The sequence below is a fragment of the Mixophyes fleayi genome, chromosome 8 (genome assembly GCF_038048845.1).
Source record: "Mixophyes fleayi isolate aMixFle1 chromosome 8, aMixFle1.hap1, whole genome shotgun sequence".
Lineage (NCBI taxonomy): Eukaryota > Metazoa > Chordata > Amphibia > Anura > Limnodynastidae > Mixophyes > Mixophyes fleayi.
Genome location: NC_134409.1, coordinates 126,393,408 through 126,406,880, shown reverse-complemented (window position 1 = coordinate 126,406,880; position 13,473 = coordinate 126,393,408). Strand labels below are relative to the sequence as shown.

Sequence of the window (13,473 nt, the reverse complement as noted above, 5' to 3'; positions counted from 1 at the left end):
AACATGTATTGAGCAAAACTCACCAAGAAATATCATACAATAAGATGCACAGCGATTACTGAGAAACTGTAAGTGTTGGAATGATCACAATCCCTCAGCCCCGCTCAGCTCACGAAATTCAAAAGTGTACTGAATCCAATATAGTACAGTGTTGGTTGGCATCAATAAGCTTTTTCCATAGTCTCTCCTGTCTTACATACCCCCTACCTCTTCAAATCAGAGTTATAGGCGGCATTTTGGTTAGCGTGTCTGCGGCCTACTCACAGTCCAAGCAGAATACCTTACATACTGGCAGCCAGGGCCGCCATCAGAGGGGGGACGGGGAGTACAGCTCTAAGGGGCCCAACAGAAGAGTGGGGCCCCACCAGCCCTGGGCCCAAAGAAATCTATTAGGGGGGGGGTCTCCGCAGTGAATTAGAGGAGGTAGTAGGCGTCACTTCTAGGCGGCAGCTGCGCCTGGGATGTTAGAGTTGGTGCGTGGAAAGAGCTCTGTGCGTAATTAAGGATGTGGCAGTCGGCCCCCTTGTAGGTAGCATGTCTGCCTCCGATCCCAAGTGCATCTTTTTCAAACCTGCAGTTTAGTACATCTAGCCCTTGGTGTTCTTATCCCAAATTATCCCAGATTATGTTTAATCTGTCCTGAGTGTAGCTCAGGCTGAACAGACCACGGACGCAAATAAGCGCAATTAGACATACACGCATTTGTGTGCTACATGAAAAAACAGCCAGTGTTTAATTTATGTGCAAAATAATAAACTAATATGCACCACTTATATTGTAACATGGTTTTGTCCAGAAGAAAACGTACTCATTTTTTTTACTTTCCGTAATGAATCAAGCACTATATATATATATATATATATATATATATATACACACACATACATACATACATACATACATACACACGAATGCGCTCGTACTCTTCAGCAAAAGTGTTAAGTAAGTCAATCACACAATCAGTGATCGGTCAGCACATTACCCAGAGTCTGAGAAAGATCCACTTTACGATTGTAATAGTCAGAATGTTAGTTTTGGACACAAACTGGTTCATACAAATGAAGTTATGAATTATGTGATAGTAAAACTAGTACAACAACACTTAACAAACCATAAAGCTGGCAGTGTCCCCTATCGTTTTATACTGCTTGTCTGGCACTTATTACATTATTAATCACTGTTCTGCTTACGGTACATGTGTTGACCTTGCATATATAAAAATACACAAATCTGCATCCTTGCTCGTCAGACTTCCTTCATATGGTATTCAACACAGGGACACATCCATTCATTCACAGCACATAAACCAAGCCTATGAAATACACTCAAACTTCTCATTACACCTAGAAAAGTCTGTGTTTAAACAGATCTTGCTTTTTTTTCATGTAGCTGCCACTAAAACCATTTAACCAGCAGAAACAATGCACAGAATTAATGTCTGAGAAGAAGATGCAATTATCAGTATTCTATATTCTGTGCCTCTATCTGGCAGGCCAAGAGTTAATCCTTGGTATTGTAATTCTTCCTGGGATGGCTAAATGGTTAATCCATATACAACAAATTATTTTAATCATAAAGTGCTTTCCAATTACAGAAAAAGAGTTGCAATCTTATTTATCATGCAGTGTCTATGGCAAAGGGTTAAAAGCATGCCTGCTATCCATGTGTATGGTGCCTCTGGCTAGCAGGGGGTTAAGATGCGCAATTGCACACTAGTCTTTGCAGTTACTCTGTGGCAGGGAGATGGTTAACCCATCCATACATCTCTCAGCACCCGGCCTATACATGCAGGACTATAATAAACACTGTCCATGCAGTAAGGAGACAGCATTACTCACCGATAGAAGCAGGGCTGAAACATCTGCACCCCAAGTGTCTCCATGCCCCCAAATAGATCTATTCCTTTCCTTAAAGGTGTTCTGCAAAACCCTTAGAGGCCAGTGAAAGTCAAATGAAGTTCTGACCGTGCCTGTGTCATTGAGGGAGGTTCCTGATTACACCTTGGCAACTCCAATCCAGAAAGAGCAGTGTGTGTGCCCTGCTGTCTGTCTGCTGTTACAGACCTGTTTAATCCAGCACCTACCTGGGGCAGAGGACAACCTTGTGCGCACTGCGTTGTGCCAAGGGCAGGAGCTGTGTCAGTGTATCTGTAGAGCCCACAGGGGGGGACAGAGACTTAAGGTGGAAGCCCACAGCTGATTGCAGAGCCCTCTAGGAACACAAGTTCCTAGAATCAGTCTTTGTTTGTCATACCTATTTATAAAGGTGATAATGTTCGCCGGGCGTTATTTCTTAGATTGCGCAATTGCGCGTGTTTGTGTATGGTGTGAATTGTGCACGGGGTGGGAGTTCCTCGCTGCTGTTGGGCAGGTGTCAGGATTCTCTTTACTATGCACAAAGCCAACCAGACATTTAAATGAGCTGCAAGAGCTGGAGAGCCTGTATATATGAAGCCATTCCCGATTACACATTGCGCCCCGGGGCTTAAGCGGAATAGCAGGAACGTAGAAACATAAATGAGGGTCACTGAGCAAGAATATTGGCTGTAACACTTTAAATTAATGAGATAGTAGTTTGTGTTGAGTAGTGACATTTTCACAGGGGCAGGTGAGGCATTCATCATCATCATCATCATCACCATTTATTTATATAGCGCCACTAATTCCGCAGCGCTGTACAGAAAACTCACATCAGTCCCTGCCCCATTGGGGCTTACAGTCTACATTCCCTAACCCATCAGACAGACACACAGACTAGGGTCAATTTTGATAGCAGCCAATTAACCTACCAGTATGTTTTTGGACATGTGGAGTCATATCCTCTAAACCACAATGATCATGTACATAGGATGCTCAGCTAAACCACAAGGGAGCGCAGGGTGGGCGCACGCTCCTAGGTAATTGCGCTTGTAATGCATTTCAATAGATATTATAAAAAATACACCTTTAAACGCTGAGCATGTTTTGTATTTTATCTGCCGCTGAGCGGTTGAATGAAATCGACAGCGTTTTTCATGCCTGTGACTTCCAAACACCTCCTCCACAAAACGCTTGTAGACGTTTTATGCAATGTAGCTGGATGAGGAGAGGACGCTGTTTTGTTCATATACGCTTAACAAAAAAAATTAATATAAACCGCTTGAAAAATAGAAATGCTTGAATCAGCTATATAAATGAATAGATGATGATGATAACCGCTTGGTTGCATCTTTCAAACCCCTCTAAGACGTTTACTAGAAACCGTTATGTAGAAAGAATGAGCCCTTACAGTATAATCTAGTTATAACTGTTTTATAGTAATGATGTATAAAAGTTAATAATTAGTCCCGCTGATCCCCATCCAAACTGCTTGTTATCAGTTTCACTTGTAAACTAAATATAACTGTTCTGTGTGATTTCATTCATGTTTCTTTCTGAACAAAGCTGTTTGAAGGAGGTCCAGCACCTGACTCATGGCTGCCAATTGTCAGTAAATTTACTTACAGTCATGAAATAAATTGTAACCTTTTTATGTGCTGTCCCCAATGCATTCAATAAATGGTATTTAAAAAAATAATAACATTTTTTTTTACTTTAAGTAATTTCGCCTTGGTTATTGCGGATGGAAAATAAGTAGAACGTAGAAGTGGATTATTACTACAGTGTGAAAGGAGCCTGGGTGACAGACACACCCCACTCAGAACCACGTTGCACTGAGCACACTCTCACACCCTTATGCTAAAAGTGTGTGGAACTGAACGTAGGGTGAGAATATGGGAGGGTAGCGCCCCCTGTTGGCAGCTTCTCTACCACCACTCTCAACGAAGAGGTCAGATTAGATTGCAGTATTTTTGCTCGAGTTACAGTTGTAAAAAGAGAAATGTACACACTTCAGCAGCCTTCTAGACACAAATAAACATAAGCAACAACAAAAATAGTATTCCGTGCAACATAATCTGGAAGAATAAGTATGCCCTCCAAGGGGAGCCATTTGGAAATGATAAGAGTTAAACAAACAACTTTATGAAAAATGCTTCATACAGTAGATTCTCAATGCATTTCTTTAAGCTTTTATCTCTTTCATTTACAGATCACTCAGATTAGAGGGAACAATGGTGTTAGTGTAAGGGGAAAATATACCTCAATTGACTTTATGAAGCACTTACATTTGAAACCATATAAGTAGATTGAGAAGCGTTAATTATATAATGAGGAGTGACACAACTAGGGCTGTATTTCAATGGGGTAGATGACCCGGTTCCAAAGAGAGGCAGGATCCTGGCTTTTTGATTGGTTTAAAGTGCCAGCCATTCACCAGAGAGCTGGATACACACTAGAGGACTTCCAGCCCTCTGATTGGTGGTTCTGTGAGGTCACTGTAAGTCACCGCTGACTGTGAGAGGAGCGTGTGCTGAGCCCTGATTGGAGGAGCCCAGTGGTGAACATATTGGCAAAATCAAAATAAAGTGTAAACATGGTTTCATTCATTTCTAAAGAAAGATGCTACATTTCCTTTATATTTATTGATATAGTTATCTCAATATACTTTAAAAAGTAACAGAACAAGTAAAATAACTGACCATGTTGCTTTGTATTTAAATATTCAATAAAGTAAACTTGCAAAAATTTATTTTTTACCTATGGCAAATTCTTAATTGTTGTTTTAGCATAATTTTACCTCAGAAACTACATTATTTCAATCTTATTCTCTAAAGGCCAACACCATTCTCCTTTTGAGAAAACGGGCTATGGCGGATGGCTGGGTCAGAACACAGACCTGTCTGCAGGGATTCAGAAATGGAAGATGGAAAGATTACAGAGCACGCTTCTTTCTGCACAGACACTGGCCTCTGGCGGACTGCACAGATGCTTTACACACCTCTAAAAATAACCAATAATCTCCGTCTATTGTTAGCTATATCCACTGCGGGTCTGACATTCGCTAGCAGTCTCCACTCCGAGGCATTTTAGGTATTGTTGATATGATGCCAACTAACTAACATGTAAACAGCTTCTAGCGCCAGAGAAAACTCCCGGACTGGACAACTCCTATTTGCCAGCAGTAGAAAAACTGGAAGCAAGAATTACATCTACAGAACCATAAATCGTAGAAAGACGGCAGTTAATCCCTTTACAGCTGCGGTCCTGCCAGGGCCCCCGGAGCGTTTAAAACCGCTTGTTTACCAACCCTAACCTTTATAAAGTATTGAGCAGCTCGTTTTATTTATACTTTAGAACAAAATGTAACGCGGTGTTAGATTCCAAAGATTCTCATCAGAACTTTTGGCAGGCTGGGACTATTTTTAGCTCTCATTATAAGAAGCGTAGTCTGAGGATAGCTCCCATGTGCCTCCTCCCTTCCTGTGTCAGGAGAAAAACTGTCCGTCATGTGGCGTAATATTTGAATTGAAAGCAAAGCTGATTGCGGGGAAATATTGTACAGCGAATCAGAAGTAGGGGAGCAGAAATGGATCTGAAGTCTTAGCAGAAGAGGATGTAATAAATAATAGAATAGCCAACCATTTGTAACGAGTAAAGACGATGGCTATAGAACTAGCAAGAGGTTTAAAGTTCACATTACAAGCATAGTATAGATAGTGGATCATCGTGAGTAAAACACAAGTAGTTTCATTTCATGTCTGAGAGATGTGTTGATCAAAAGTTGTTGCTTGGCGCTGCCAGACAAGCATTCTATCTTGCATGCCAATGTAACACCCCCCTAGTGGTGTTTTAGTTAAACCTTTACCTCAGTGAATTCAGGAGGGTCCACCTAGAGGGTAAGCTAATAGTTTATGAAAAGTTACATAAACAGGTTACCATGGGGATAACCCAGCCCAGCCTGGAGACTGAGGGAGAGGAAGGAGGGGCTGTCATTAAGGGGGGATAGGAACTGAGAAGGGAGAGAGAAGAGGAGAGTTGTAGCTGGGGACCTGGGAGAGAGTGGGGTGGAAGCTCCCAGGCTCCCCCAGCATTGCCTGGAAGTCTGAGCATGGTGACTGAGCCAGGGCAAGGAATGTGTGCCCTGGATGAGGGGGAGAACTCCATGCCACTATAGAGAACCCAAGAGAGAGGGGGACACTTTGCATGGAAGAGGCCCTGGAGTGAGGGCTGCTACAAGAGGCCTGGTAGCTGTAGTGTCAGATCCTGAGGCTGAGAGTACACAGAGTGACGTGTCAGAGCACAGGAGACATCATCCCCGCAGAGGAGGGATGAGCTGCAGTTGAGAGGTACACAGAGTGTGTCAGAGCTGCATGGAGGAGAGGCTGCCTGCCTATTAGCATCCATGCATGTGCCCCTGCAGAAAGGGTATCTGCAGTGAGTATGGAGTGTAAGAGAGACCAATGATTTATGTTACATAACATCTGGATAACATTAAGAACTGTGCAGGAGGAGTAATGAGATATATTTGCAACCATATTCGTATTGCTCATTAAGAACTGTGCTGGAGAGAGTAAGGAGCGGTACATATATTTCTTTATTGCTGCAACCATTATGATTATCGTGCTGGAGGAAGAGTGTAAATAAAGAGTTGAGTTTGTTATAGAGATGGTCTGGCGCCCAAATTATTGTGACTTCTATTACACTGCACCAAAGTGACATTACCTGTGTCCCACTAACTACAAAGAAACACCTGCATGTGCAGGGACCCCCTGATCATTTACACCCATGCCCATCAGCTAGCCAGGGCTTGAGAAGGAGGTGCACTGTGTACCCTTTGCACCCCACACTACACACAGTGACAGGGGGTTACACCAATATACAATATATATATATATATATATATATATATATACACATTACTTTCTGAATTGGCTTGCTCTTTAACTCATCAAACTAGGGTTTTTCTTTAGGTTATCATGGAAAGGCCTAGGGGGAGGAGATGTTGCCTATAGCAACCAATCAGATTCTAGTTATCATTTGTTTAGTACAAATTGACAGCTAGAATCTGATTGGTTGCTATAGGCAACATCTCCACATTTCAAACCCGCAGTTTAGTAAATATACCCCTTAGTCACTATCCTCTGGCCTTCGTAGAAGTATCCAAAACTCATCTCCATAGTTGTCATTTTTTATTAAGGGATAAAAGTTTTTCCAGTCTAGTGATGGTGCGTAGACACAGATCATGGTTGTCCTGATCACTGGGGCAACATTGATATATTATTTATTCAATTTAAATAATAAGTGCAACTTTTTTTTTAAATTTAATATCTCTCCTTCATCACTTTCAAATGCATCTTATAATCTACATTCTAAGCCTCTAGATTCATAGGTGCATATTCAATTGTTGTTTTTCCGCGCTGCTACAGTTATTACGGTAATTTGTAGCTGGATTTCAGCTCGCGGCTCAGGGAGCTGCAAGCTGAAATCCAGCAAGTAAATTACCGCATTAACTGTTTTTCCGTGCACGATTACCGTAATAACGGTAATGGTAATCGTGCACGGACCGCGGGATTTTCGCCGACAATTGAATACGCCCCAGAGCCCTTCGATCAACCTCCTTATGTATAACACAACCACCTCCTCTTTTATTAACTCACTAATATTATCATTCTTAAAAATAAACTCACATTCTCCCACATTACACTACACACACATACACCACATCCTTCCTAAGCGTCTTCCTTGATGCACTTGCGTCATTTCATCCTCAGTCACCTCACCAACCAACATCAGACACTCAGCTTCATTTTCACTATTAATAATAGACTCTGACACTTCACCTTCCATATTACCCCACGTCCATTCATCATCATCATCATCATCATTTATTTATATAGCACCACTGATTCCGCAGCGCTGTACAGAGAACTCACTCACATCAGTCACTGCCCCAAAGGAGCTTACAGTCTAAATCCTCTAACATACACAGACAGACAGACACACACACACACATACACAGACTAGGGTCAATTTTGATAGCAGACAATTAACCTACTAGTATGTTTTTGGAGTGTGGGAGGAAATCCATGCAAACACAGGGAGAACATACAAACTCTACACAGATAAGGCCATGGTCAGGAATTGAACTCATGACCCCAGCGCTGTGAGGCAGAAGTGCTAACCACTGAGCCACCATGCTGCCCATAGAAATTCCCATAGAAAACAGCAGTCATCTCTCTATACTTAGTGTCACACCCTTTATCATTCGAACATATATTTATTTCATTCCTTGCAGAGTCAATCACCCCTCACATTCTCACCAATCTGTCTCCGTTGATGTAAATAATTTAACCTTTTCTTCAAACTATTATAATGCATTTTTTTATCTGAGCAGCCAATCGAAGCTCCATTAAACAAACACACACATTCTGTCCTCCACCCAATCCCACCACATTTTTCTAAATCATTTTTTCCTCCACTCCCAACCTCATAGCCCAAAAAAATGTTTCTCACCTCTTTCATCATATTCAGCTTCCACATTCCTGTACCATACGTACTCCCTGGTTTTAATCCAATATCGCACATTAAACTTTCATGATCAGAGTATGATACACACATGTAAGGGTAAATGTATCAAACGTTCTAAAAAAAGGAAAAGTGGAGGTGTTGCCCATAGCAACCAATCAGATTCTAGCTATCATCTCAGAGAATGTACTAGATTAAGGAGAGCTAGAATCTGATTGGTTGCTATGGGCACCTCCACTTTTCCATTTAGAATGTTTGTTTCAAAACAGGTTAAGGGGGAGATTTATCAAACACATAATCCAATATGGACACAGTAATTCCACTCCATTCAGCATTATTGTTTTTGGTATTGGTTTAATGTTACATGCAACCACTAAGCATGGTTACGTGGGCCATTGGCAGACTTATTCATTCAGTTTAAACAAAATTCGATTGGATTTTGATGACTCTGAACAATCAACTGTGAGACTATACATCATACTTGCCAACTCTCGGAAACAAGTTTCCGGGAGAGGGGGCGTGATTGGAGGGCGGGAGGGGGCGTAATTTACGTCGCGGGGGCGGGGCCAAAATGATGTGATTGGCCTCGTCCCGCCCCCTCCCGCCCTCCAAAATGGCGTCAATCACCGAGAATCGCGTCATTTGATGCGATTCTCTGTGAAATCCAGGATGCGGGAGAAATGCCAATGAGCCCGGGTGCCCGGGAGACTGAACCGAATTTCAGGAGTCTCCCGGACATTTCGGGAGAGTTGGCAAGTATGCTATACATTGTGCAGTTAGACAATTTGGTTAACAGGAGATGGACATGTGGGGCGATGATGATATCATTGGGAATGCTTGTTGAAAAATGTCCTATAGGTAACAATTTATGTGATCATTATCAGTCAAGGCCAAAAGAATACAATTAATAGATTACCGCCATAAAACTGTCTGATATTGACCATTTTAGCCACCGATACTCAAAGGTATTTCCCTGAATACAAAGAAAGTGTTAGATTTAATATTAACAAAAACATCAACATCCTTTTCATAATCTAAAGATACAGGAAAATGAGCATCATTCCGTGCACATCACATTAATATCATTTATATTGCTGTGCAGTAATTTAGTTACTCAGATGATAAATTTCATTGCGCCCTCTGGTGGTAGAATCCTAGTAACACATGCAAAGCTGCTCGCCCATTCACGAAAACAAACTTGTTTTGTTTGATAGAACATTTGCACAGAAATAATATTTTAACTGCAGAGTGGATCAAAATGCAAGTGAAAAGCACATTGTTACATATTGTTAATTAAAGAGTATAAGGGCTAGATTTACTAAGCTGCGGGTTTGAAAAAGTGAGGATGTTGCCTATAGCAACCAATCAGATTCTAGCTTTCATTTATTTAGTACCTTCTACAAAATGACAGCTAGAATCTGATTGGTTGCTATAGGCAACATCCCCACTTTTTCAAACCAGCAGCTTAGTAAATCTAGCCCTAAGAGGTTTATTTTGGTTGGGTTGCTACTTACAGTACTGTTTAATACTCTCTTTGAATAAAAAGGATATTATTATTACCATTTATTTATATAGCGCCACTAATTCCGCAGCGCTGTACAGAGAACTCACTCACATCAGTCCCTGCCCCATTGGAGCTTACAATCTAAATTCTCTAACACACACACACACACGGACAGACAGACACAGACTATGGTCAATTTTTGTTAGCGGACAATTAACCTACCAGTATGTTTTTGGAGCGTGGGAGGAAACCGGAGCACCCGGAGGAAACCCACGCAAACACGGGGAGAACATACAAACTCCTCACAGATAAGGCCATGGTCGGGAATTGAACTCATGACCCCAGTGCTGCAAGGCAGAAGTGCTAACCACTGAGCCACCGTGCAAGAAAATATCAATATATTGAATTTTGTTTCCTTCCTAATGGAAAGATGTCCGCATAGTGTAGTCTATAGGTCTATAGGGGTTATCCACTTGTGCAAAAACCCCTTCTCGATAGTACATATTTCCTCTCTCAAGGATGAAATAAAACAAAACCAGCGATGATTAAAATATCCGCTAATTGAGTATAATTATACAATTATAAATGCTGGTGCATGGGAAGAATCAGATATTTGCTTAAGTGTTTTAAACTACAGTAGAAAAATGTCAGCTGCAATCTGATTGGTTTCTATGGACAATACCATTTGGCATGTAAAAAGAAAAAAAAAAAGTGAATTAAAATACTGCTGTAACTCCTGTACTGAATCAAGTCACCGACTTGAGATGTGGAAGCGATTTTAACACTAATATGGCTGCATGCAGGTAGCAACGTTCTTTGCGGTTCACAACAGTTTACAATAGGTTTAAGAAGCCTTTGGCTCTCCAGTGGTTACGTAACTACAACTACCAGCATGTCCATCTAGACAAAAGGCTGAATGACTTTACGAGTAATACAATTCACCAGGCTCTATATCAGATATAGACAACATGTATTTTTCGAGCCTTGGTGGATTTTTAGCATTCGCTGACTGCTGGGTCTTGTAGTTTTATCCCAGGTTGTTTTCCTCTACTTTATAACCTACTAAACCACTACTTATGGGTTCGGTCAACTTTAATTTCAGTAACATCTGTCCAGTTATCATGAGCGATAAAACGGTCATTTGCATATCAGTACCTGTAGTGTCTGGCCAAGAGGCAGAATCACACAGAACAGAAAAACCATTACAGTAAGCATTTTTTTAAAGCTTTTCGTGAGCACATTTCACATAGATTAGCTAAGGAGAGAACTTGCCTAGAGCAGGAATTACTTTTAGTAACACTGGAAGCTCTGAGGCTATAAATAGATGTGATTCTAAGTTCAGTAAACGTAAGTTCTTTCACTTGCAATCCTATACAGAGCTGGTGCGAAGACAGTACCTGAGGAGCTGAAGCTCAGAACAAGTGTCGTTTGGAAGAACTGGAATGATCTCGACTGCAAGTTGTCAGATTTACATGACTTTACTAAGAATGAGGTTGTGATCCTCCCTTTCTAAGTATTTACATAAAGCACATTCCAAATTTAGCCCAAAAAAAAAAAAAGGTTATTTTTGCTTCAGTGGCTGACTCTCAAATTTTTTGCCCCGGGGGGGAGGGGGGGGCGGCGAGACCCAACTTTGGGACCAGCGCGGGGGCAGGTGCTCCCGTGTCCCCTTCACTGATTTAATGATTCGATGCAGGACTCCGTATGGTTAATTGTCAGTTTCACATCCACATTTATGACATTATCAATCTTAACATAGAAACATAGAATTTGACTTCAGATAAGAACCACTTGGCCCATCTAGTCTGCCCATTTGGTAACCTATGGTAACCTCAAACTATATTTGATCCTTAGTTCTTTGTAAGGATGTCCTTATGTCTATACCAAGCATGTTTACATTGCTCTACTGTATTAGCCTCTACCACCTCTGATGGGAGGCTATTCCACTTATCCACTACCCTTTCTGTGAAGTAGTTTTTCCTCACACTTCCTCTGAACCTCCTTCCCCCAGTGTCAGTACATGTCCTCGTGTTCTAATACTTCTCTTCCCCCCAGTGTCAGTACATGTCCTCGTGTTCTAATACTTCTCTTCCCCCCAGTGTCAGTACATGTCCTCGTGTTCTAATACTTCTCTTCCCCCCAGTGTCAGTACATGTCCTCGTGTTCTAATACTTCTCTTCCCCCCAGTGTCAGTACATGTCCTCGTGTTCTAATACTTCTCTTCCTTTGTAGAATGTTTCCCTCCTGCACCTTCTTATAACCCTTCATATATTTGAACATTTCTATCATGTCCCCCTTTCCCTTCTCTTAAGATCTTTTAGTCTTTCCAGGTAAGTTTTGTGCTGTAGGCCATGCACCATGTTAGTTGTCCTTCTTTGTACAGTCTGTAATGTATTTATATCCTTCTGTAGATATGGTCTCCAGAACTGACCACAGTATCTAGATGAGGCCGTACCAATGACCTACACAGTGATATTATTACTTCTTTCTGCTACTGATTCCTCTCCCTATACAACCAGCATCTGACTTGCCTTCCTCATTGCCTTGTTACATTGCTTACCTGCCTTTATGTCACCTGTAATAGTGACTCCTAGATCCCTGTCCTTCTCAGTAGTTTATATTAAAGTGTCATTAATACTATATTTATATTTTGGATTTTTGAGTCACAGTGAATGATTTAGCATTTTTGGGCATTAAACAGTAGTCTTGACCACTCCGTCTATCTATCATAATTGATTATTCGTTTTATCCCTCCTGATGGGTCTACTCCATTGCATATATTTTTGTCATATACAAAAAGACATACTGTCCCTTCAATACCATTTGCAATGTCACCAATAAAGATATTAAAAAATATTAGATAATAATATAAAAGATATTAATAAATACTAGTACCATTTAATTATATGTATTAAAATACATACTAGGCAGGTCAATATATTGCTTCTTATTGTCATGTTCAACCCCTTAAGTAGTTTTGCATCTCAGTGACTTCCACCTTAATGTTGTTGCTCTGGGTAATAACTTTTCAATTTCTTAGCCTAACCAAGTGATTTTTGTTTACTGTTTTTACTCTGACACATATAGCTTACTTTTGGTGACATATTAGAATAGATCTTTTATTGTCTTATGAGTATTAGGCAACATACACACTGATGGTGGGCAAAAAGAATTAAAATTAAATTTGGTGGTCGTAAATCCTGCGGAACTTATCACAGGAATAAAGCAAGTTAAGAATAGGAGCAATTTACGGTGCTGGAGAGATATAACTCCCCCGCTAAGCTCTGCCTTTCACAGTTTGTCTCCAATTGCTACCGCAATCTGAGGAAGGCATTAGCCGCGATTATCTATGGTTAAAGGTTCGGAGGCACTGCTCCGGCTGAACTGAAATGCTGCGATGAGCAACGATAAGAAATGATAACGAATGGACAGAAAAACACGTAAGATGATAAATAAGAATTTTGGGTAAATGTATGAACATGCGGGTTCTTCAGCACCCGTGTGTTCAGCGTGTTCGGCGATTAAATTTCAAGCGGCGCTGCATTGTAAAGGGAAGTTTCCCTTTACAATGTAGCGCCGCTTGAA

At 41.0% G+C, this 13,473-nt stretch overlaps 1 protein-coding gene across 7 annotated transcripts in view; it reads right to left on the bottom strand.

Annotated features, from left to right (window-relative positions):
* MITF (melanocyte inducing transcription factor) overlaps positions 1-13,473 on the bottom strand; it is a 183,138-nt gene that overhangs the window by 105,155 nt on the left and 64,510 nt on the right. The window contains exon 1 of one of the 7 annotated variants that reach the window (XM_075183431.1): positions 1,839-2,044. The exons of the other annotated variants lie outside the window; for them this stretch is intronic. Within the exon in view, the coding sequence (XP_075039532.1) occupies positions 1,839-1,882 (44 nt within the window). The 5' untranslated portion in view covers positions 1,883-2,044. Of the gene's footprint in view, positions 1-1,838; positions 2,045-13,473 lie in introns of those variants that run through there. 7 annotated transcript variants of the gene reach the window in all.